The sequence below is a fragment of the Pimephales promelas genome, chromosome 17 (assembly GCF_988280905.1).
Source record: "Pimephales promelas chromosome 17, fPimPro1.hap1.1, whole genome shotgun sequence".
In the NCBI taxonomy this organism is placed as follows: domain Eukaryota; kingdom Metazoa; phylum Chordata; class Actinopteri; order Cypriniformes; family Leuciscidae; genus Pimephales; species Pimephales promelas.
Genome location: NC_142785.1, coordinates 32,751,775 through 32,778,373, shown reverse-complemented (window position 1 = coordinate 32,778,373; position 26,599 = coordinate 32,751,775). Strand labels below are relative to the sequence as shown.

General features: G+C 35.8%; 3 protein-coding genes across 5 annotated transcripts; 1 reads left to right on the top strand and 2 right to left on the bottom strand.

Annotated features, from left to right (window-relative positions):
• Positions 1-1,145: 1,145 nt before the first annotated feature.
• LOC120462038 (non-selective voltage-gated ion channel VDAC2) lies at positions 1,146-8,557 on the bottom strand. Its single transcript, XM_039650459.2, has 9 exons — positions 8,417-8,557; positions 6,646-6,717; positions 6,512-6,561; positions 6,246-6,398; positions 5,216-5,268; positions 4,142-4,369; positions 3,345-3,495; positions 2,766-2,823; positions 1,146-2,078 (listed from the first exon to the last, which is right to left on the bottom strand). Exons 2-9 carry the CDS (start codon positions 6,710-6,712, stop codon positions 1,987-1,989), a joined length of 852 nt encoding a protein of 283 aa, XP_039506393.2. The 5' UTR covers positions 6,713-6,717; positions 8,417-8,557; the 3' UTR covers positions 1,146-1,986.
• On the bottom strand, positions 8,417-22,835 carry samd8b (sterile alpha motif domain containing 8b). 3 transcript variants are annotated; one of them, XM_089122412.1, is made up of 7 exons: positions 22,667-22,835; positions 19,394-19,720; positions 17,075-17,342; positions 15,435-15,530; positions 14,178-14,295; positions 12,692-12,842; positions 8,417-10,998 (listed from the first exon to the last, which is right to left on the bottom strand). In XM_089122412.1, the coding sequence occupies exons 2-7, from the start codon at positions 19,707-19,709 to the stop codon at positions 10,694-10,696; spliced, it is 1,254 nt and encodes a 417-aa protein (XP_088978538.1). In that variant the 5' UTR covers positions 19,710-19,720; positions 22,667-22,835; the 3' UTR covers positions 8,417-10,693. The 3 variants fall into 3 exon arrangements, with proteins under 3 accessions (XP_088978538.1, XP_039506379.1, XP_088978539.1); XM_039650445.2 differs by lacking the exon at positions 22,667-22,835 and adding an exon at positions 22,161-22,324; XM_089122413.1 differs by lacking the exon at positions 22,667-22,835 and adding an exon at positions 20,873-21,017.
• Positions 22,721-26,234, top strand: LOC120462020 (dual specificity protein phosphatase 13A). The gene is made up of 3 exons (XM_039650425.2): positions 22,721-22,851; positions 24,812-25,029; positions 25,335-26,234. Exons 1-3 carry the CDS (start codon positions 22,736-22,738, stop codon positions 25,526-25,528), a joined length of 528 nt encoding a protein of 175 aa, XP_039506359.2. The 5' UTR covers positions 22,721-22,735; the 3' UTR covers positions 25,529-26,234.
• The last annotated feature ends 365 nt before the right edge of the window (positions 26,235-26,599 follow it).

Here is a 26,599-nt window from a genome sequence, read left to right as displayed (position 1 = left end):
TAACTTCTAATCGGCAGATATATAAATATCTCGGCGAAAAATCAACGTTTCGGCGCCAAATTTTTATCGAGTGGAGAACGGACCGAGACCTTTCGAAAGAGACCGCTTGCCTCGTGGGCCCCGAGATACAGCCGCTCAAAGACCCTCCGGAAGAGAAAAATGCAAATATCTCGGCGAAAACTCAACGTATCCATCGACCGGGCTCCTTCCGAACCGTCTTGCCAAACTGAACAAAACCATATGCGTTTCGTCATTTTTGGTGGAGTATTCGCGGAGATATTAGCCGAAAACCGTCGGCCGCGCTCTGAAATGGCGCCACGAGCTCGGGAGAAAATCGCAAATATCTCGGAGAAAAATCAACGTCTCGACGCCAAATTTTTAATCGAGTGCAGAACGGACCGAGACCTTTCGAAAGAGACCACCCCCAGCCTCGTGGGCCCCCGGAGGCGAAAAACACACATATCTCGGTTAAAACTCAACGTATCCGGCGGAGACCGGGCTCCTTCCGAACCGTCTCGACGAACTGAACAAAACCATATGGGTTTCGTCATTTTTGGTGGAGTATTCGCGGAGATATTAGCCGAAAACCGTCGGCCGCGCTCTGAAATGGCGCCACGAGCTCGGATGAAAATCGCAAATATCTCGCCGAAAAATCAACGTCTCGACGCCAAATTTTTATCGAGTGGAGAACGGACCGAGACCTTTCGAAAGACTAAGAGACCACCCCCAGAGATACAGGCCCCCTAAGCCCATCCGGAGGGGAAAAATGCAAATATCTCGGCGAAAACTTAACATATCCATCGGAGACCGGGCTCCTTCGAACCGTCTTGCCGACGGGTAAGGAGATTAAGGAGGTTCGACCGTCTCGCCGAACTGAACAAAACCATACCCAGATAGCACAAGGGTATTTTGATGTCCTATTTACATCTGGAAGACGTATTTTTAAGAGTGCGTTTGCTCATCTGCAAGACATCTATAGGACGTTCCCTGTCAGATGTCAAATAGACGTTTATAAGATGTCAGTTTAACATGCATTCTAAATCATTACATCTTAGAGACATCTTCTAAACGTCTATTTGATACTAAAACGTACATTTCGTCATGACAGGTTGCCATGAATCATAAAATAACCATACAATTTGAAATGTAGTTAAACAAGGACTTTATTGCAAAGGTTGACACACACACGGGTGTGATTGTGCGGTTTCGCAGGGAAACGCTCTGGTCGTCCCTCGTGAGTGTTTCTGGAGAGAGTGTGTCAGCTCTCCAAACCTCTCACCAGAAAACCTGTTCGAACACCATAAAGCCTGAATACAGCGAGAGAAGAACTGCACAACAGCAGAAATCAGCTAACACAAGCGTCTGAACACCACACACAGCAGCTTCATGTGCAAACCATCATTTACATTCAGAGGAACAGTAAAGGAAAAGATCAGGCCAACATTAGACTTCTGCCAGTATTTACAGGGCGAGTATTACGAGCATCTTGATTGTAGTGAACCTTTATGAAGCTTTTTCTGTTCGTAACTGCTCAAAACTGTCAAGCTCCAAAAAGTCATTCATTTTCAGAATATAATTATGTTGTTCACACAAAGATATCATAAGGTTTTAGAAGACTTTATTATTTTAAATTGTGTTTTTAATGTGTTTTTTTTTTAGCTTGACAGTGTTGGTCACTTTGTTGTATAGAAAAGAGCTGCATAAAGATTAGTCAAAAGTCATCATAAAGCAGCATAGAGGTTTGCAACAACATGAGGAAGAGCAAATAATAACAATTAAATTTTTTGGTTAAGTATTCCTGCTAATAATAAAAAAAAAAATTAAAAAAAAAATCACCCGTACAGAAAAGCACACACATTGAAAGCGCTGGTTTGGAGAGAAATATCGACCGTGCAAATAAATAAGAGACGACGGTCATGTTTGTGTGACCGTCGTCTGTGTGAGGAGATATGAGACTCTTCAGAGATACACACACACACACACACACTATGCCTCCAGTTCCAGTCCCAGACCCAGTTTATGACCTCCAGCGTTAATGCTCTTCCCATCAACCAGAGCAGAGAGGGTCAGCTTCACTCCTGCACACACACACACACACACACACACATCAGCACGCAAGCGACGCACGGGACAAACTCATGTTTGGCTCACATTTATCCCAAAATCAAAAGAGAAGAAATTAGAAGTCATATTCTGTACAAAAATACTTTACTATTTGGTTATAATTTTCAATCATGCTTAATTTAATGATATTTACCCAGATAGCGCTCACGTTGCATATATAGAATATGATGAACACTGTCCGTATTAAAGCACTGCATGTTTGCGGTTACAATAATGCACTACTGCTTATTAGAAAATATTAAATAAAACAAAATAATGTTACAACACAAATTTAAAGCATAATATATATATATATATATATATATATATATATATTATACAAAATAAAATTGAAATAAAAAAAATATATATATATTTATATATAAAAAATAAAATAAAAATAAAATATATTATTAAAAAATTAATTTAAAATATAAAAAACTATTTTACACAAAATAAAATTTAATAAAACAAAATTAAAAAATATATTTTAAACAAAACATAAAAAAAACAAAAACAATATTAAAACTAAATATTTTAGACAAAATAAAAATAAAAATCTGCAAAAGAAAAAAAAGAAAAGTATTTTATACAAAAAGACAAAATAAATAATCTGGATGGAGCGATTCGTACAACACTCCCACACACACACAGACACTTACCTGGTCTGAGGGTCTGAGTGTAGCCGATCCCAACCATGCTGGAATTATTGACTTTCGCCTGAGAGGAAAACACAGATGCTGTTAAATGACTTATAGGCAGAGTCATGATTCCTGTAGTCCAACAACACAATCTCACTTCATACCATCAAAACTCTATATAATCTCTATATATACTGTTATTTTCCATCAGTTATTTGGAGAAAGCCATTTATATACTATAAATAAGCAAATTTAAAAGTTCAAAAGTAATTTGTAATGGTCCTAAGGTGAAACTAAATTAAAATTGAGTTCAAATTGTGAAATATATCCCACAAATGATCGAAATGTAAACGCCAGCAGATCAGCTGCAAAAACATCAGAAACACAGGATTATATATATATATATATATATATATATATATATATGAGGAAAGCTGTGAAGAACCTGCAGCATACATCAGATGTGAGTGGAGCGATGCAACAACAAAAAATGTATTGCTCTTTTTATAATGAGCGGCTGTCTACACTAGAAGAGCCCATCATGGAGATCTCTAGTGAAGCCCAGATTATCTGAGTTTTGATTGGCTCAGAGACACTCACACTGATGGAGGAGCTGGAGTCCAGCATGTATTTGGCTGCGATGCCGAAGCGTGTGCTGCTGTTCCCCGCGGTCCAGGACAGATTCACTGCCGTCTCCAGGTCATCGTTCACTTTCTGATAAATAGAGCCGCCAAACTCTGTCCCGTCATTCCTACACCACAGACACACAAACACTCTGCAGTTTTACACACAGAAACTGATCAATTGCTGTATCATGGTTTTGAGTGTGCATATGTTTCAAATCAACATAAACACTGTGATAAATACACATTAAACACACGCACACACACACACACACACACATATATATATATAATTATTCGAAATAAGTAATTAATAATAATAATAATAATAATTATAGTTATTATCATCATTATCATCATCATCATCATTAATTATTCTTTCCAATTATAATAGGTAGAAAATAATAACGTTATGTATTAATTATATTTAATTCAATTTAATTTAAAAATCATTATTATAAGATTATTCTAAATAATAATTATTAATGATATTATAATTATGGTTTACAAATAATAATAATAATAATTGTTATTACTTTAAATATAATATTATTATTTATATTTATTATTATTAATATAAAATAAGTAAATATAAATCGTTTTCATTATTATTATTTAGTAAATATTTAGTTATTAATCATACATATTATTTTTAGCTATTCTTAAAATTATAATAACTAATTATTTATTATTGTAAATTGATATGTAATATGAATTATTATATGATTATTGTGTATATGGTTATTAATAATGGATTGCTTAAGCAGAACTTACACATTAGTATGCAGCTGGAAGTCTCCCGTCTTGTATCCGATTGCAAAGTTGCTGCGAGTCATTTTGGACTTGGCGGTGTCAAAGGTCATCTGGTAGCCAGCGAGCCAGCCCTCGAACGCCAGCACAGCCGCGCCGTGCACCGCGGGACCAGCGAAGTCAAAGTCCACATCGCAGCCCACGTTCAGGTACTCGCGCTTATAGGCCGACTTCACCTTGCCACTCTTCTTGCTATTATAATAACACAAATGAACGTTAAAATCACCACATCTAAAGCTCACAATGCTTAGCCTGACCTACGACCCAGAAGCGCTGCGCTGTTACACTACGGGAACTCACTCGAGGCCCACACAGAAGAACAGAAATAGTTTTTTTTTTATTATTAGATTTTAAATTTTAAGAACAGAAATAGTTGAATAAAGTTGTTATTTTTGTGTGTTTTTTGCGCACAGAAAGTGTTCTCGTGGCTTGATAAACTTAAGATTGAGCCGCTGTAGTCACTCAGACTATTCTAACGATGTCTTTAATAACTTTTCCGGCAAGTTTCAATTACAATAGAAGCCTATGGAGGAGTGAGACCGCTCTCAGATTTAATCAGAATTATCTTCATTTGTGTTCTGAAGATGAACGAAAGTCTTACGGGAAACAACATGAGGGAGAGTCATTACTGACAGAGTTTACATTTTGCGTGAACTATCCCTTGAAGTCACCTTTGACACCATTGGCTTTTGGATGCTTAGTTAGGGACATTTCATTTAATATTCCACAATATTATTGATCTGCCAGCATTGACACCATTATATAAGAACTGAACTGAGCTGGACGATGACATCATGGTTTACTCCAGAGTGGCTATATATATATATATACATAAATTAACTAAATAATAAAAAAAATTTAAACAAAAATGAACCATCACTGAACTTGGACTGTGACGCTATGTTCTTCTGGAAACAAACTTTGTTGCATTATTTTCCTGTTATCTCTGTAAAGCTGCTTTGAAACACTCTGTATAATAAAAAAAGCTATATAAATAAAAGTGACTTGACGTAAGACGTGGCATTTAAGTCATCATACCCAGTGTTGGGTGAGAAGGTCGTGTCAAAGGTCAGCTTCAGTCCTTTGGTGATCTGTGAAACACAAAATACGGTTATTAGAGCTGCACAACCCTCTGCGTTCGACGGCTTCATAGGAAAACCATCGCATACAAGAAACGTGCTTGTATTCTACAGGACGAGACCTTTCCAATGATATCTTACATCTCTGAACTGTGTGATGTTTTCAGATTCCTATTATCGTTATTATAAAAGGATTTGAATGAAATTGTGCAAAAAGATTTGTTTTTTAGCTTTTAAATGACTTGATTTGGATTTTACGGTAGATTTGCAAATCGGCTAGACACTAGAGCTGAAAGAGTTAAAGGTAGAAAGTGATGCAATCTTTTTACAATAAAAACATATGTTTGGGATATTTAAAAATTTTAAAAATGTTTTTAAAGACGTTTTTCATGCTCACATTGATAATAATCATAAGTGTTTCCTGAGCATCAGATCCTCATATTAGAGTGATTTGTGAAGGATCATGTGACACTGAAGACTGGAGTAATGATGCTGGAAATACAGCTTTGCTCACAGGAATAAAAAACACTTGACTAATATATTCACATAGAAAACAGATGATTTTACTGTTTTACTGCATCAATGTGTACTTCCATTTACAAGTCATTAAATCATGTTTAATTTGGACTTCTCTGTGCATGCTCTTTGAGGTGGTGACCATAGACCTCCATTATATGACTGACAGACAAGAACGGTCTGACCGAAAAATATCAAAATACCACGGAAACAAAGACACCTACATCTTGGGCAAGATAAAACATATCAAAAATTAATTTCAAAGTGAACTATCCCTTTAATAATTCCAAACTTCTGACTGGGATTCACTTTTCCAGGCCTGAAAATCATCATATTCATTTTTTTCCATAACACAGCTATTCTCTTATCTTTCAGGAGATCTCAATTCTCCGGCCAGGCTGTCGTTGAAAATAAGAACTTGTTCTTAAGTGAGTTGGCTGGTTAAATAAATGAAATAAAAATAAAGTTTGCACCTGGTCCTCGACGGTGATCTCCGTGCCCAGCGTATTGTCCGTGTTCCACTTCTCCGTGAAGGTCAGTCCGTACTCGGCCCATTTATACTTGGTCTCCAGGTTCCCACTGACCTTGTTCGAGTCCATGTTAGACGTGCCACATGTTTTAAACTCCTGATGAGGAAAAAAGAGACAATATTGTATTATACAACAGGTAAGGTCATTACATTCAAATAATGATCATGGATGAATTGTGCACAATTAAGAACACAAATCTGAGCACGTACCACTCCGTTAGCAGACTTGGTTTTGACGTCAAGCTTCACCATTCCAAAACCTTTTCCATTCGAAAAGACACAAGAAAATATGACACGATATGCATGTTTAGATTAATTAAATACATTTTAGTAGAGAGCGTTACCGTAGCCCTTATTGAAGACGTCCTTTGCAGCCTTTCCCAGGTCTGCGTACGCTGGAGGAACAGCCATTTTATCTGAAAACGTGATTAAAAACAATGTTAGTTATGTGATGAAACCTCTAGCAAAAGGTTTTAAAGTGCCTTTATTATGTTCCTAGTGTTGTTTTGGAGTCTCCTGCAATACATTTACATGCATTTAAGGTCTAAAACACTTTAATATTCCCATAATACACTGCAGCATCAGCTCTTTTCTCACAGCGTCTGAAACGCTTCATCTGCAGAGTCAGTCTCTCTAAACCCCGCCTCTCTGAGAGCTGCTCGGCTCTGTCTGCTGTGATTGGTTGGAATCAAAGTGCTCATTATCATATCTGAATCTCAGCTCTTGATCGCAGTGATACGAACGGTGACGATGGCGTGTTTTTGGCGTGTCATGAACAACACGAGCCGAACTCTTCCAGTCTCAGATACACTCCAGTGTTTGAGGGCGGGGCTAAAAGATGCCGTCCAGCCAATTAAGACCAGAGATTTGCATTATGCAAATTAGTTACCAACCTAGATTCAGCAGGAAACTGAATTACTGACGACTCGTTTCAAGCAGTTCAGAGTCAATTTATCTTTGAAACTTTGCAGACCTTTTACATTCACAAACAGCTCTGTTACACACTGCATAAAAGGTCATGTAGGAGCACGAGTGTGTGTCGTCCAGCAACGTTTGTGCTCCAGACATCAACAATTCCTCAAATCATGTGTTGTTGAGGAACTGAATAGGAAGTGAAACGGCTAAAACAATCCCACAGACGTTTCTGTGACTCATAGGATCATGTGGTGAGAGTTTCATTATGAATCCTTAGATCAGGTGTGGTCAGAGTAAACACACACACCTTCGAGATCAGTACAGAACAAACAAGCCCTGCAGGAATATGCTGTATTCACAAAGAATCCCACAATGCAATGCATCCAACAGTCCCTTTTCATTTCCAGAATGTCATTAATTTTACTGAATTATTTTATCAATCTATGAAAACAAAGACATATGTTTTCTATACAAAACTGTATTACAAAATTACAGCACCATATTATAAAAACATACAAGTGTCTGTAGTTCATTAACTCAATCAGACTGGAATTCAAAAACAAATCATTAACTATATAAACAGAAATATTTTGATTAGGTTTTATTTGGTAAAACAACACTAGAGGACAATATTCAAATAAGGCAAAATGTCTGCTGTCAGTAATTTTCTTAATAACGAACATATTAGATTTTAAATTATAGGCCTAATAACAAAAATTAATTTAGAGAACATAATAAATTATTTTAAATAGACAACGTATGACGTTGACCGTATATTCTAAATGTATTATTATTATTGTTAATACATGTCCATGTTTATTTGTTACACGTAACGTTACAAAAAAAGCAGTTAAAAATTATTTCTGATATAATTGTTTTATTTATATAAGCAAGCTATAGAAAAAAAAATAATCACAAACATATTAAGAGACTAACTTAATAGCAAAGTTCAATTTTATAGAGATAAGCATATACGCACTGAGCCGGTCTGGTTCGAACCGGCAAATAAATTAAAAACAAAATCTGCCGGTCATCCGTCACTCTCTGGCCGGACAGAACCGAACCGAACCGAGCCTGGCCTGGAGGAGCGCAAGGTTTCGGTTCGAACCTTCCGGATCTGTTAATTTTGAAGCCCAGCCAGCCTCACATGAGCATTAAACGCAGAGACAGGAGAGTTTTAAAGGTTTAAACTGCACTAACCAGAGATTGCAGGTCGAACCTGTGCAGCAGAACCGGGCCACGGCTCACCGGCGACAGATGAAGGAGACTCGAGTAATGCTAACGCTAACGGCTAACACAACAGCAGCATCAGGACCTCTGAGATCTGCCGCGAATAATGCCTGACCTAAATCATAGCCTCAGCAGCATTTTCCGTAAACTATTTAATTTTCTGACATTTACTTTATATTCTAAAAGTACTAATGTAATTAATTATGTCATTAAAAACCTAAAATAACGGGAACACAAAGGACACTTTTCTGAATTTGTAAATTTTATTAATGATGGCAGACAAACAAATTTAGACCATTCCGAATCTCACTTGTATCCACCAGAACACAATATACCATTCCCCTTCATTTTTTCAGCCTTAACAAAAGTCCATAAGAGGCTGAATGACATTTTCAAGCACTTCACAGTGAAATTATCTACAGATGATGAGCAGATACTCGCAGCATACAGAGTGTTTAAACCATTTTTAAATTATGTATATTAAATATATGGCAAATTAAAGCCTCATTCCCAATGTTTTCTGTAATTTAATGCTTTTGATTTAGTGTTGCACACTTCAAAGAAGAGAAATGTTAAGAGACGTTTTAAACGGATAATAACATTATAATACCACTGTTGAATTCTTTATCTCCAAAACACGAGGTCACTCAATCCTCTGTGCTCATAGAGATCTATAAATACACCAAATTAAAATCCTAATGACCTAACACAGAAAACCTCATCAAAACTAGCCCTGATTATGATAAAACACGGTTCACCATTTAAACATCCATTAAGACATGAGATAAGACGAGATCTCTCTGTTTTTACCATCAGTTACATACTTTTTTTTGTAAACATTCAAAAGTAACAAATACCCTCATAAACAGAAAATCTGAAAATAAATCAGATCATCAATGAAACAAAAGTTTGTATAAAGACTAAGAGGCGTACCATTGGCAACTGGAATGATCCTGTTAGAAAAAGTTTGGCGAGATTTACTTTTCAAAACACTCTTTAAAAATGGGGAAAATGTACAGTAAACGACGACAAATCTGAGAGTGAATCTCACAAAACCTGTCAGGAACATGTCCGAGTCATACTTTACTTTTAAAATAATACATATTACATTTGTAAACTCTTTAAACATCCTTGCAATCGGTAACATTTTAAAACAAGGTTTATTATGAACTAACCAGTAGCCTAATATATTACGGTATTTATTAATCTCTGCTAATGTTTATAAAAACACAGTAGTTGATTGTTTGCTCATGTTAGTTCAGTGCATTAACTAGTGTTAACAAATACAACCTTTGATTTTAATAATTAATATTGACTAAGATTAATAAATGCAGAATAAGTATTGTTCATTCTTAGTTCCCATTAACTAATGAACCTTATTGTAATGTGTTACCTTGCAATGTTTGCTGTCTTGGTTATCCATTTAGAATATCCATTGAACAGTACAACATAATAAATAAACGTCATAATGCAAAAATAAGCCATAAAAATACAAATTATATATTACAAATAATTTTATAATACAAACTTTTTTTGCATAAAGTATAAAGACATATTCTTTTTGCAGAAAAAGTGTGTATACAGCATATATATATAATATAATATAAATATATTTATTTATATAACGTATATTGTGTGTGTCTATATATTTTTTTTGTGTGTATGTGAAATATGACCTTGCCATATTTTGTGAGATTCACTCAAACACAGGTGACAATTTTAAGTCTTAAACACATTATTTTCATTTTGTCATTCTATACAGAGATAGTAATACTGTCAAAACAAAATCCGCACTATGAAAATAGCAACAACAAATGGCAATAAGACCTATGCAACAATCATAGTAGAATTAAAACCATACGGTTTCACACAGAGATCTTTACAGAGCATTAAGATGTTCAATATTGCTTCAAAGGTTGATCATGTCAGTTCCTTTAAATGTTGAAATGTCTTTGGGAGAAATGAGGAGTTTACGACATCAAGCTAGGGGAAATGAATACTGCCGACTTTAAGAGGCCTGAGTTTCCCTGTCAGCGGGAAAAGCAAGACTTCTATAGTTCCAGTTTAGTAGTTTTAGTGTCCGACATAAAATATAAGAATAATGAGCCGTTATCCACAGTAATGGCCACAGAAATCCCTTTAAAGCCCGGCATTGTTGATGTGTGGTTAAACCGAGGGGTCAGAGTCGGGGTTTGGCCTCCTCTACATCATGGCAACGCAAGATTCACAGTACAAGTGTGTGTGCGCTCAGCGTATGAGCCGCTTGAGGAGTGTGGGGCGAGTGAAGGGCCAGCAGTATTCGTTCGGCACGGGTCCGTTCACGTTGCACTCGAAGAAGGAGAACATGGGGAACCAGATGCGCGCGCGGCGGCTCTGCTGGTACGCGCGTGTGTTGGCCAGCGTGTGGTAGTACAGGAAGAGTCTGGTGGTGATGTAGAACGCGATGAAGACGTCGATGGAGTAATGCTCGTGAGCCGCCAGGATGAAGAAGATCCCGAACAGGTTCAGGACCCACGACAGCGTGTGGATGAAGTTCCAGCTGCGCGGCGTATCTGTGAGAGAGAGAGACAGGGTATGTGAATAACAATAAAAATAAATAATAATTTGTTACATTCATATAGAGATTTTCAGGGCACTCAAAGCCAGTGTTGTAGTACTCGAGACTCGGACTCGTCTCGGACTCGAGACCATATTTTAATGGTGTTGGTCTTGTCATGGACTCGTGTCCATTTGGACTCGGAATTGACTCGTACTCGAACATTTTTTTTTTTTTAGGACTCTGACTTATTCCCGAGTCCACTCGAGTTCAATTAAAAATATTTTTCATGATTATTAATGTGTGATAATAAAATATTTCTTGACACGCCCAGTGATTGGTGATTTTCTAGTGCACAACTGCGCATGACAAATTGTAATAAAATTACTTTTAACACCACCTACTATGTGGCCTTTTTACCCTAAACTGATCATATTTTTTAAACTCTAAGTAAATTCAGTAAAATAAAAAAAGGATTTCTCTAAGTAAATAAAAGTAAATTAGGTAATCAACCCTCACTGGTCTCGGTCTCGACTCGGACTCGACCATCTCTGGTCTCGGAGTCGACTTGGACTCGACTCTCTCTGGTCTCGGTCTCGACTCGGACTCGAGTGAGGTGGTCTCGACTACAACACTGCTCAAAGCGCTTTACATAAAATGCTCGCCTTGCTCTGTTCTGTGATGCGCGTTCATGACTCTCCGTTCGAACTCATTCATCAAAATGAACGAATCTTTTTTCGAGTCATTTTGTTCATTTCGTTCGTTGAATCAACCAAATGACTCGAAAAAAGATTCGTTCATTTCGAACAGGAGAGTCAAAAACGCGCATCACAGAACAGAGCAAGGCGAGCATTTGAGTTTATAAAACTTAAACTATTTAATTTATTTATTAAATGGCCGCTCGTTTCGCTAGATAAGACCCTTATTCATCGTCTGGTGTCGTTTAAAGCCCTTTGAAGCTGCACTGAAACTCTCATTTGGACCTTGAACCGTTTGGACCCCATTGAAGTCCATTATATGAATGTTTTCATCAAAAACCTTCATTTCTTTTCGACTGAAGAAAGAAAGACGTGGACATCTTGGATGACATGGGGGTGAGTAAATTATCAGCAAAAGTTTATTGAAAAGTGAACTACTCCTTTAATGCGAGTTGTTCGATGACTTCGCTGTGTTTATCAGTCCTGGGAAACACTCGGCGCTCCATGTTGTTGCGGGTGTATTATTCACAGTCTAGATCCCGGATATAACACAACCCCATCTTTTCAGATGTATTTCCAAGACAAAAACATTGTCTTATATTCGGAATAATACGGTAATAATTCCTTATTATGAATTATTTCGATTTTTACAATGAAGCATTTTAGGAATATCAGCCGGTTAACGTATTCTTTGTAGTTCTTTTGCACTTTAATCAGTTTGAAACATTTGCTATTCATTTTTGTGTATAGTCCTATTGTATTTATATATGTATAAAGCACTTTATAAATAAAGGTGACTTGACTCTTATTTGAATGTTCAGACTCAAAGGTGTTTGTTATATGAAAATAGATCCTAAACCTGTAATGAGGACAGCAAGCCAGTCCTCTGTGATGCCGCCTCAGTAATTATTGTGATATGAAAATTATCCCGTCACACACCTACTCCTCAGAAAACAAACAGGCATCAAAGGGTGTGTGTGTGTGTGTGTGTGTGTGTGTGTGCACACTCACATTCTGTGACGAAGAAGTTGATCATGGTGATAACGACGGTGTGTCCGCTGAACATGTAATCTCCACACGTCTGGACTCCAGTGAGGGTCATGCCGAACCCACTCCATATGGCCACCGCACGCTGAAGCTTCGCCCACATGTCCCCGTATATCTGACACACACACAAAGAGAGAGAGAGACGAATAAATGCATACGGAAAGATTCATACTAATCCAGAGATTTTGGGAAATTATTTCATTTTCAGTGGAGTTTGCACAGATTATTTTAAGGCGCCCTTGTCAGTGTAATTATACATGTGCTTATTATAGGGTTAGGCTTTGGTTTAGGGTTAGTTGCATGTAATTATGGATAATTTATGTTATTACTACTGTAAGTATACATGTAACAAGGACACTAAATATTAAGTGTTTCAGACAATCAGAAAATTGTAAAGTATTTTAACTTTATGGCGATTGTTGTTTTGGTGCGGTTTAATGCTTATTTTTGATCTCATTAGAATAAAAATTATAATAACAGGAAAAAAATGTGTTGCGTCACATTTATAATGCAAAAACAATTCTTTATATATATATATATTTATGTATAATATACATTTTGTATAAATATATATAAAGTATTTAAAGGCAAATATTTCTTAAATATATACATGCATGTGTTTGTATTTATATATACAAAATAATTATACACACTAACACACATATATAATGTAAACAAACTTTTATTTTGGATGCGCTTAATCGCTTCACAGCAATATTCACATTTATAATGCAAAAACAATTCTTATATTAGGGCTGTGAAACAATTAATCGCGATTAATCGCATCCAACATAAGTTTGTTTACATAATATATGTGTGTGTAGTGTGTATAATTATTTTGTATATAAATACACACATATGCATGTATACATTTAAGAAAAATGTGTTATTAATACATCAAATATTTACATTTATGTATAATATACATTTTGTATATATATATATATATATATATATATATATAAAGTATTTAAATGCAAATATTTCTTAAATATATACATGCACGTGTTTGTATTTATATATACAAAATAACACACACATATATAATGTAAACAAACTTTTATTTTGGATGCGATTAATCGTTTCACAGCCACATTCAAGCAAATTCAATTCAAGTCAACTTTGAGTCTTAAACACAGTATTACTTACCAATTTTATTCTATACAGAAACTAACACTGCCAAAATAATAATCTGCAGTATAAAATTGTATATTTCAGTATTGCAAAGAATTTGAAACTTGAAAAACACGTTTAATCAACATTTATGGATGGATTTTTCCCCCCATTGAGCTCGTCACAATTTTCATTTATGCATTTGGTAGGTGCTTCCATCCCAAGTGATTTACGTAGCATTCAAGAAACACACATCTAATCGTATACATGGCATGCACACAATGACCTCAGCGCTGATGGAAAGCTAATAATGAATGAAATCATGAAGTGTCTGTACCTTCCCAGTGCACTGCAGGTGTTGACCCGGTACAGAGAGAGACGTCACAAACATAGTGACGCAGCGCAGCATAAACACCGTCCCCATCAGACTACACAAGCGCCTCAACAGGATCGACCTGAAACAAAAGGGGTCCATGTAAACTTCACGATTCAAGAGAAACCAGCTCATGTCTCTAAAACACAACATTTATTGTGTACAATTCCTTGGTGCATATTATTATGCAGGAGACAATGTAGCCAAATATAACGACTTGTTCCAACTCTAAAATGACTTTATTTGGACCCCAAACCACACATACTTGAAATTAAAATTATTTTATGATGCCTGACAGTTGTCTAAAATCGTAGAAAATCATACTGCGTACACTAGTGATGGGAGAAATGAAGATTTTTTCAAAACGACTCGCGTGAAATGATTTTGAAGCGCTTGAAACGCCAAATGCTGGTCAGAAGAGAGTAAACATGCCTAAAAACAGCTTTTTAAAGTTTTAATGAAAGCATTTTAAATCGCCAAATCATTTAATACCATTAGCTATGAAGTGTCTTTATAATAAGTATTATTTTAATTATTATTAAAATATTTATTATTATATTTTATATTATTATATTATATTTCATATATTATTATTATATTATATATTTTATATAGGGCTGTGCAAAAATTAATTGCGATTAATCGCATCCAAAATAAAAGTCTGTGTTTACATAATATATTTGTGTGTGCTGTATATAATTATTTTGCATATATAATTACCTATGCATGCATGTATTATTTAAGAATTATTTGCGCTTAAATTCTGCATATATATATAAATACATAATCTATATTTTATAAATATAAATATTTTATATATGAATAACACATTTTCTTAAATATATAAATGCATGTGTGTGTATTTATATATACAACATAATTATATACAGCACACACAAATATATTATGTAAACACAGACTTTTATTTTGAATGCGATTAATCGCAATTAATTTTTGCACAGCCCTAATTTTATATTATTTATTTGACAAATGTCTCATTAAAATATCTACACGTTTATAAAACTTAAACCACTGGTTCGTGGGTTCACATGATAGAAAACAAAGCCTCGGTTACTGAAATCACGTGTTCACCGGTTCGAAACAAAGGTTTCATCACTAGCGTACGTGTGCATTTTAACCTGGATTACAGGGAAGTATTTATGCAAAAATGATATGCAAGGTGGATTATTCATTATGGTGGATTATTCACGTGTGGGTTACCTGTGTTTATGAAGCAGCAGAACTAGCAGCCAAATAGAGCAGAGGATCACGCCACAGGCCTCAGCCATCGCAAAAGCCCAGGGGATTCTGGGTACACTGTAGGGAGAAGAGAACCAGGCGAAAGGTCAAACAGAGAAAACACAAACCCCCTTCCAAACAGATGCTATTTTGTGTGTTCATGCCCATCTTCAGCTGTGTCCTCTAACCATCTCCTGTGGTGTATGACTGTTATCATCAACAGAAAACCACAAACCTCAAAGTCTGATGGGTACAACTCAAAACAAGAGCCGTTACGGTTATTTTTGCTGCCATAAACCTCAATCATCAGCAATCAAATGAGTGTCACAGGTTCAGGATCTCCGTTCAACAACTAGATTTCTTAGTCTCAATATTAATGTATTTGCCCTGAATTAGCTTAAAAAGGAGATTTAGATGCAATTGTTGAAACGTGCCTTATAACGACCCTTAGCTTACGTTTTTGGAGGGTTCACATGTAGGGAAAGTTAATTTTACGTTTGTATGATTTAATAAACGATTTACTCACGAACCCCCTGCAGTTTGGGAATCACAGAATTAGACGAACAGCCTCTGTCATCAAGTAGATTCAAAATATTTTATGCACTAATTTAAATATAGTCAGAGCAGAATTTTCCCAGAAGCCTCGTGAGCTTCAGCTGATCATAGAGAACAGTGAACGCAATGATTTTGGGAAACGCAGCTCGCATGTTATACAAATATAGATACACAAATAAGCGATTTTTATGATCAAAACCAAGTGCATTTTTTTTATTTTGCAGTGCATTAAGAGATTCAAAATAGTTTGCCTTTTTTAGGAATAATTATATTTTCTACATTTTAGAACATGCTTTGCATTAGGAATGTCTTAAAATGGTTCATACGTCCATGTGATGCACATTGTGGACAAAAATGCAAGCTTAAATCAATTACTACAATGTGATTGGCTGGTTTTATGCAACTTTAACAATCATTTAAGTATCCCAGGAACAAAAATCCATCATGGTTTCCAAAAAAAAAAAAAAAAAGCTGTTTTCAACCTTGATAATAATGTTTCTTGAGCAGCAAATAATGATTAGAATTATGATTAGCATATTAGCATATACGATTAGCATATTAGAATGATTTCTGAAGGATCATGTGACACTGAAAACTGGAGTAATTCAGCTTTGATCACAGGAATAAATTACAGATTACTATATAAATATATTGACATAAAAAGCACTTATTTTAAATAGTAATTTTTCACAATATTATTGATTTTACTGTATTTTTGCATATCAACTAACCTTTGCACGTTAGTGACGGCAGGAGTTCATGTGTTAAACTATGTGTTTGTCAACATAAATATATGAAGAGTTCAGATGCAAAAGCCTCAAAATGCCATTTGAAATTTTCTTCTTTAATGATGATTTTTATCAAACTTAAGTGAAATTACTGAACTTAAATATACAAGCTTGATAAAAATTATCATTCTAGAAGAAAATTTCAAATGGCATTTTGAGGCTTTTGCATCTGAACTCTTCATATGTTGTTTAATCAACATCAATATAATAAAATGACTAATAACTAACTAAATCTGTACTAACTAAACCCACAGGCTTCACATCTGCACACACACTCGCCTGTCCAGGAAGATGTCGGGCAGCGGCGGGTACATTCTCATGTCCGGCACTCGCTCGTGGACGATCACCATCACAAACGACGTGAAGCCGAAGACGAAGACCACGTAGACGGAGCTGAGGATGGTTTTCCAGTACTCCGGGTCCAGTCTCCGCGGCTGCTGCTTGTATTTGCCGTTGTTGTACTGGTGATAATGGTCGCCGTTCATCGTGTCCAGGACGGCATCGCAATCCCGCGCAGAATCACCGTTACACAACCAGTCCACTCCACCTGAACAATACACAAACTACACCTGCATCAGACTTTACTTGGTTGGCATAATTTAAATAGATAAATAGTACACAGGATATTTAAATATAAAAAAACACACACCTATTTTTATGCAAATTTTGTGGTTTAATTTTTAGGCATGTTGTCTAACGCTAACAAATCAGACCACTCAGAAAAAAAGACAAATATATTTTTTTAAAGTCAGGGCGATCATCATTTTCATGATTGAGTGCTCGAACGTGTGATCGTCAACCAGTGGATCTCTGAGATGAGCGAGTGGAGGTGGGGCTCATTTGCATATTCATAGAACCGTGAATACTAAATGAGGCAAGGGTGTCAAGTTACATTCAAAATATTTTAAGGCATTTAGACTTTTTTTCCATGGGAAAAACATTTAAATATGTGATTTAGATGATTTTTAAGGGATACAATTATTGACTAAAAGCCTTTAAAGTTCTCCACTTTAAAACACGACTGATCGACATAGAAAAAAAGGTCTAATTGTAAAACATCCTTCAATATAGGACTGATTAGACTGATCATCCAAGGAAAATTAGTCAGTTTTTAAAATATGTATTTGTCCACATCGACTATTTCTTCAAAAACATCACAGTTGTGAGTGAGTGGAGGCGGAGCTCATTTGCACATTCATAGAACCGTGAATACTAAATGAGGCAGGGGTGTCGAGTTACATTCAAAATATTTTAAGGCATGATGAAATTTTTTCAAGGGAAAAAAACATTTATATGTCATTTTGGTGAGTTCAAATTATTGACTACAGGCAGTGTTGGGTGTAATTTAATTTCTTTTCCCTTGAAAATGTAAAGTAAGGGATTACTCTTAATTTATCTGTAATTTAATTACAGTTACTTCTGATGTAATTGAGGTAAATACTATGTATAGATCAATCCGATCACAGTGATTCATATGCATTTTATGAGGGGTCTAAATATTACGACCGCACTCGTACAAATTTGTATGAATTATAGTAAAATATGTATGAAAAAAGTGTGAAATGTCATGAGATCAGACACCAAAAAATCGTGGGTTTAACATCAAAATGTATTGTCTGATGCTAAAAAGTATGTTTTTATAATGTAACCTTCTCCACCTTGGTCAGTTTAAGGATAATTCATGCAATTTTATAGTATTTATTTGAAAGAATTAAAACAGATTAATTTCTAACCTTGTATTATGCAGCTGTTTGAGATCGATATGGGATTTTGAAAGTAATTATTAATTAAAAGTAATTAAATACTTTTTAGAGAGAGTGATTAGTACAGTAATCTAATTACACTGTTGAAGAGGTAATTAGTAACTAGTAATTAATTACTTTTTTAGAGTAACTTACCCAACAGTCCACAGGGGACTTTAACCCTCAAACTGTATTCACTTTCTAACCCTTAATCCTGTAATTGTGGACAAATGTGGGCACAGAGGACTGATCCTAATTTTTATTTATTATAAATGTTATATCACTGTCTTCGATAAAGTTTTGTCTATCCATTTATGGTGTTTTTTTTTATTTTGGTGGTATTTTTGAATTTATTTACTTCAAAAAGTACCATATTTTCTATGTAAATTATGCTTATTTTTATGTTTTATTTTTTTAACTACATTAAAATATCATTCCAATAAGTTCTTAGAGCTAAAACCTAAAGATGAAGTGACTTTGCTGTCATTATTTTGGCTTATTTTACAATGCTCTAAATTACAGTTTTTCCCATTCATTTCTATGGGTTCCCCAATTTGGACCCAAATACAAGATTAAGGAGTTTTTTTTTCACCAACTTAACATTGTTGAATTGAGTCAAAAAAAAAGTGGTGTGTGTTCAGGAGGCAAACTTACCACTCAGATCAAGGGAAGTATTTTTTAAAAATAAATCAAAACTATTTTGCCCACATTTGTCCAGACTACGGTTTTAGGGTTAAATTAATGTTTTGTACTGTAAATGTAAACGCCTCACCATTAATCTCCCTGGACAACATCAGAACTACAAAAAACACACAAATAGCTCAAATCTAGACAGGATCATGATCCGAAGCAGCACCTGCACTGTTCTGAGGCGAGTGTCCGTCGTACGTCAGGCCGAGCTCCTCCAACACGTCAGCGTTTTGCTTCTGAAGCTTCCTGAGAGAAACCATCAGCCGTTTGATGTCTCCCAGCACCTTGAGCTCCAGCGGAGGGGAGCGCAGGTCGTACTCGCTCAGGCTCAACAGGCTGGTGCCGTCCAGGCGGTGTTTGTTGCACAGCAGGTCCACGTAATCGCAGAAACCCTCTTCACGCAGCCAGCGGCCCACGTGCTTCGGCGTCCAGTGCCGAACGCTCATCTGCCCGCCGTTCCCGGCCATCTCTCGCTCACGCATGCTCACCGACACTGGAAAACACAGAAACAGCTGATTTTAAAGTCATGTCACCAACGAGGTGGTTCATGAAAGTCAGAAACAAACACATTTGTGACCACAAAACCAATTTTGGGTTAAAAGAGTAGTTCACTTGTGCTGATAATTTACTCGCCCCCATGTCATCCAAGATGTCCACGTCTTTCTTTCTTCAGTCGAAAAGAAATGAAGGTTTTTGATGAAAACATTCATATAATGGACTTCAATGGGGTCCAAATGAGAGTTTCAGTGCAGCTTCAAAGGGTTTTAAACGACACCAGACGATGAATAAGGGTCTTATCTAGCGAAATTATACACAGTGCACCCACATATTAATCGTTACAGCGCTATAATAAAATAATAATTTGTTGTAGTTAAGCCCATATGTAAAAAATCTTGATTTTTGAGAAGTTTTGCAAAGTCATTGCTTAAAAAAAATAAATATATCCAGCTCTGAAAGCTTCTGCAATCGTGAAACATAATGTACAGAAACTAGAAGTGCCGGGTCTTTAAATGTTGTTGTGGACAAGAGGTCAAGAGCCACTGGCCTAGAAGTCGGTTTAAAAACATCTTGTTCTGTTCCCGAATCTCGGTTCATTAGCTCTCAGAAAACACTCTTTTCCCTCGGGACGACTGTATTAACTCTCCTCTGAAGCAGCACATCCGAAATGCTTAGAAACACACCCTGACTTGCTAAAACCTACACTTTACACCCAACACAACCGTTCATTTAACACACCACAGGAAGAGAAACATGGTGAACCCGCTCTGAGACGTGTGTGTGCTGGCGTCAGGCTAAGACGTGAAGAAACATCCTCTTTTCCAGCAGATCTACGGACACATCAGCGAAACACTTCAGTCGCATGACTTCACTAGTCCGTTTGTCAGCAAAAAGAAGCTAAAAGACAGAAGTAATGCAACGAGACGAACACAGAGAAACATGTGAAACGCATCTGAGCATGTGACGCTTTACTCTGTGTGTATTCTAAACAAATGAGCAAGTAAATATTACTAAACAAAATTATCAGAAGATGACCTTCACTCTGGTGTTATCATATCAATCAAATTGATTTTGTTTTGCATGCTGGACCAATTCTTTCTTCAATGCCATCAAAAAAAAAAAATATATACTATTTCTTTATACTCACAACTGGAGAGGAACTTGGGAAAGTGCCATACAGGTGATTTGTGTTCATGACATGTATGGCTCCAGAAGACTTTTAAAGTGCACAAGCCATTTGGGATACTTTTCTGGTATTTTTTAGTCGTATATATGTTAGCAATAGTGCTTAAAATATCTTAAAATAAACCCCTTGAAAGTTCACTTAAAGTCCCCTTGTGGTGTAAATCCAACTGTTAATGTTGTTTATGTGGTGTTTTAATACGACACACCGTGTGTAAGTTCATAAGTCGACAGCATTGCTGAGTATTTCCTCCTTATCGCTGGTGTTTCTGACGTCACAAACGACCTTGTAACCAATCAGATCAACGATCGTCAACCAGTGGATCTATGTGCTGAGTGAGTGGACGGAGGCGCGGCTCATTTGCATATTCATAGAACCGTATACTAAATGAAGCGAGGGAGCAGATTACATTCAAGCTGTGACAATTTTTTTCAAGGGAAAAACGTTTAAATATGTCATTTAGATTAGTTTTAAGGGATAAAATTATTGACCTTTTATGTAAATGTCTCTTTAAAACACGACTGATCGACGTCAGTCTAATAGTAAAACATTCTTCAATATAGGACTGATTAGACTACTAATCATCCAAGGAAAATTAGACAATTTTTAAAATATATATTTGTCCACATCGACTACGTTATTTCTTCAAAAATATCACAGTGGCGGCCACGCCCAACAAGGTCAAGCCAACAGCTAGCCACACCCACACGACGCCACGCCCCTCAGCAGCAGAGAGAAATAATACCATGTTATATAAAATAAAAGTGAAGTAATTCGAGTAAAGTACCTCAGGTATAATTATGTCTCTCAGATTATCACACTGAGGACTTTAATCAATACCAGACACAGGGAAGCTTGTTGATAAGGAAAAGGACCCGGTACCTGTCATACAGGTACAATCCCACCCTTTGGACCTGTCAGGATAACACTGACTGTGACACAAAACCTAGTGAGCTGTACACGTAGTAGGCTACCTGTCTGTGGTAAACGAGGCATATATCATCAATCTTCAACATCAGCAAATGACACAAATTTGCAGTGCGACACTTAAAATATGTAAAATATCTTGACTAGCATTTCTTATCCGCACCAATTTAACCCATCACAGCAATAATAAACAGAGAATAAAATCAAGCATAACCCTGAAAATGGGTTCATACGCCTATTACAATACATGACAGTATTAGGAGGATATTTCAGATGCATGTGAGTGTGTTAGCATGCTAGCGCTTAGCCTACGCGCTTCACTTACGTTAAACATCAGATTTATTCACTGCGAATTGCGATGAATCTCCTAAATGTCGCTCTATCGGGACATCTGAGGTGAATCATTGCGCCGTGACCCAGCTAGAGGTGCAGTCGATATGACAGCAGTGGATGTGTGTGTTATCGTGTGTGTGTGTAAATACTGCAGATGAGGTCACTTCCGTTGTGACACACAGCGAATTCTTCTGGCCACCATGTGGAATTACACCATACAGCACAGTTTTCTAATGAGCCCTCTGACTTTAATTAATTGAATTGAATTATCTGTATTTATTTATTTATTTATTTATGTAAAGCACCCCGTCGTTTCCTGATATGTTTGGTACATGTTATAATGCCAAGGTGTAGTTGCTAGGGTGGACACTTGAGCATTGCTAAAATGGTTGCTAGGTAGTTGAGTCTGGTTCAGTTTTAGATTAGCAGCTGCACCTGCTCCTGTCACTTCACATAAACTCATATTGGACAGCAGCAGATATGACATGCAAATCTTACCAGAGAGACACAGAGGATGTAGTCGTGCTCATCTCACACACAGATCCACGATGAGTGTGTGTGAGTGTAATGGATGAGGTCTGTGAAACGCCCTCCGTTAGGGAACTGGAGAAAGTCCTGTTTGCAGGAAAGAGGAGTGGAAATCATGCGGATGAAGTCTGGCCCAACCTTTTCCTGGGTGATATGTGAGTCACAGGGTTATTATAGACAGTGAACTGGACATAAACTAACAACACTTTCATTACTTTAAATGAAATAAAGAAAGCCAAACCAACATTGTTTTCATTTAGTCTAAATTGCCCCCAGTTTCACAGACGAGACTTAAGCTAGTCTCAGACTAAAATGCATGTTTGAGCTGTTCTAACTGAAAGGTACGGAGGCGTATTGCATTCACTTGAAGAAAAAAGTTGAAAAAGAAATTCACTTGCTCTGTTTTTCTGAATTAATTAATTAATTTTTCATGAGAAAAAAAATTGCTCTGTTTTTCTGAATTAATGAATTAATTTTTCATGAGAAAAATTTTTTTTCTCTGTTTTTCTGAATTAATGAGTTAATTTTTCATGAGAAAATTTTTTTTGCTCTGTTTTTCTGAATTAACGAGTTAATTTTTCATGAGAATTTTTTTTTGCTCTGTTTTTCTGAATTAATGAGTTAATTTTTCGTGAGAAAAAAAGTTTTTGCTCTGTTTTTTCTGAATTAATTCGTTAATTCAGAAAAACAGAGCAAAAAAAAAAAAATCCATGAAAAATTAACTCATTAATTCAGAAAAACAGAGAAAAATATTTTTTTTCTCATGAAGAATTAACTCATTAATTCAGAAAAACAGAGTAGATTTTTTTTTCTTCAAGTAAATGCAATACGCCTCCGTAGAAAGGTACTTAAAATATGTTGGTGTTGTTGTTTTGTCGCAAGATTCACACCAGTATATAAAAGCTACTTAAATGTCTTAATTGAACTAAGGCCTTAATCTAAGCCCTGTCTGTGAAACCAGGCAATTATGTACTAAAATAACTATAAACTATGTAGACATATTAAAAAAAAAAAAACTAATAAAAATGACAAAAACACACAAGAATACTAAAACTTTACTAAAAAATATTACTAAAAATTAAAAATACAAAAGTAAAAACTAATTTAATAGATAGACAGAAGTTAATTTATTTCAGTAAATCAACTTAAAAGGTGAAACTAATATATTATATAGACTCATTACATGCTTAGTGAGATATTTCAAGCCTTCTTTTGTAATAATTTTGCATAATATTCAAATTTTTATATATATCATATACTGTATATATGAAGAGTTCAGATGCAAAAGCCTCTAAGTGCCATTTGAAATTTTCTTCTTTAATGATGATTTTTATCAAACTTGTATATTTAAGTTCAGTAATTTCACTTAAATAACAATTAATAGGTAATTATCATTGCCATTTAAGTGAAATTACTGAACTTAAATATACAAGTTTGATAAAAATTATCATTAAAGAAGAAAATTTCAAATGGCATTTAGAGGCTTTTGCATCTGAACTCTTCATATATATATATATATATATATATATATATATATATACACACATGCATACATACACAGGTGAAACTCTAAAAATTTTAATATTATGCAAAAGTTTATTTCAGTAATTCAACTGAAAAGGTGAAACTAATATATAGACTCATTACATGCAAAGTGAGATATTTCAAGCCTTTATTTGTTAAAATTTGATATGGATTACAGCTTATGAAAACCTTTTCACAATATTCTAATTTTGAATTTAGGGGTTTCATAAGCTGTAAGCCATAGTCACCAAATTAATTACAAATGAAGGCTTAAAAATATCTCACTTAGCATGTAATGAGTATGTGAATGAATATGTGTGTGTGTTCTTGTATCTCAGTGAGAATATTTGGTTTTGCACATTCAAATCCAATCCACATATAGTGCCCACAAATCATATAATGCCCAAAATATAGAAACCCCCCCCCCCCCCCCAAAGACATCATTTTTTTGGCCATAATAGCCACAAAGTAAAAAAATCCAACTTGCAAAATGTTCTTACAAACGTAAAAATGAATTTCTCCTGATGGCGTCATGAATTTACCCAGAGATCTACTTCTGACATTTTAACAGCGTGTGTTCCTGATCTCCAGGTCTGTGGCCAATGACCGGTTCAGTCTGTGGAAGTTGGGCATCACCCGAGTCCTGAACGCCGCCCACGGACACATGCACTGCCAGGGCAGCCACCAGTTCTACGGGTCAAAGGTCGAGTATTACGGAGTCGCAGCAGAAGATTCGCCATCGTTCAACCTGTCGGTGTATTTCCACCCCTGCGCTGATTATATCAAGGAGGTTCTCGGTTCTCCAGGAGGTAAAACCTGCTGAGTCTCAGACAGATTGACCGAGCTAAGATGATGCGGTACCCTGTAAAGACTACTGTATCATATTTGCTGTAGTCCTCAAGTCCGAACTCGAGACGTTTTTCTACTGTCCCGGACTTGGTTATTGGTCTCGCCATTGGTCTGACCGAGTCCAGGGGTCTCATTTATAAAACTGCGCGTAGGATCCTTACTAAGTGCACCCGAAAGCCAAAAATGGCGTACGCAAAAAAAAAGTATGTTATAATTCATCTTATTATAGTTTTACACAGTTTGTGTTCTCTGGTCTTTGCTGCAGAACGTGTTTTGGTTCACTGTGCGGTGGGAGTGAGTCGCTCGGCCTCTCTGGTTCTGGCTTATCTCATGATACACCAGAGGCTTTCCCTCCTGGACGCTATTAAAACGGTCAAACAGCACCGCTGGATCTTCCCGAACCGAGGCTTTCTCAAACAGCTGCGGGCCCTCGATGCGAGTCTGGGCTGTATGAAGTGACGCTGGTCTGGAAACAACATCCGTCTGTGACTTTAAATGTATTATCAACTCTCATGACTCTGTGGTGAAGGAAACACTGCAGAAAAAAACTGAATATGTATTTAAACCAGGCAAGAATTTACAAAACAAAGTATATATTGTAGAAATGAATGCATAAATATTAACGTTAAACCTATTCAACTTTCTGATACTGGTATTCCCACCATGAATAATTTATAAGATTGCTTTTTTCTCCACTGTATGTTCACTGTTTTATCATTGCTTTTGTTGTTAGGTTTAGTAACTTGCTGTTTTGTGACATCTGGAGTTTATTTTCTACTTAAAATGACATTCACACTCAAAAATGATCTGACGGATGTTAGCATTATTGGGTAGCAAGTATTCATATCTCTGTTTCGGCTGGGTACCACATTATTTCAATTGTGTAGATATACGTCTACACTAGATATGTTATTTATTTGTTCTAAAGCATACACGGTAAAAACATGGCTTTTTTCAGTGTTATATTGTCAAAGTAAAATGTTGAAACAGCGTATTGCTAAGTAGAAATTACTCAACCAACTTTAACTTGCCAGTTTTCATTTGTTAATTTTACTTAACTAGATTAAACTTTAAAAAAAATCTGCATGGAAAAACTTGCAAAAGAAAAGCAATTTTTTCAGTGAGTTTTTAGAAGTAAAATCTAATGAATTACTTTAGAATTTACAGTGAAATTAGATATTCAATTATTAGTTGTAATTTAGATGATTAATAAATTATATATAATATAATACATGTACTTTTAGAGTACAATGAGCATTGTAAGCATCATTTACTGTGAAAAATAATAAAAGGTCCCTAAAAGTTTTCAATTATAATTATTTTTTGTTAGTTTTGTATTTTGGGGTGTTTTTTGTTATATTTGTCAACAATTGTCACTTTTATTTATTTAATTTGATTTTATTTATTTATTTATTTTTACCTGGCAAATCTGAATAGCAGCCTATGCTTCTCCTTCACTCAATCATAATTCAATAAAAATTCGCTCATCATTTACTCACCCTCCTGTCGTTCCAAACCCGTGTGTTGGTA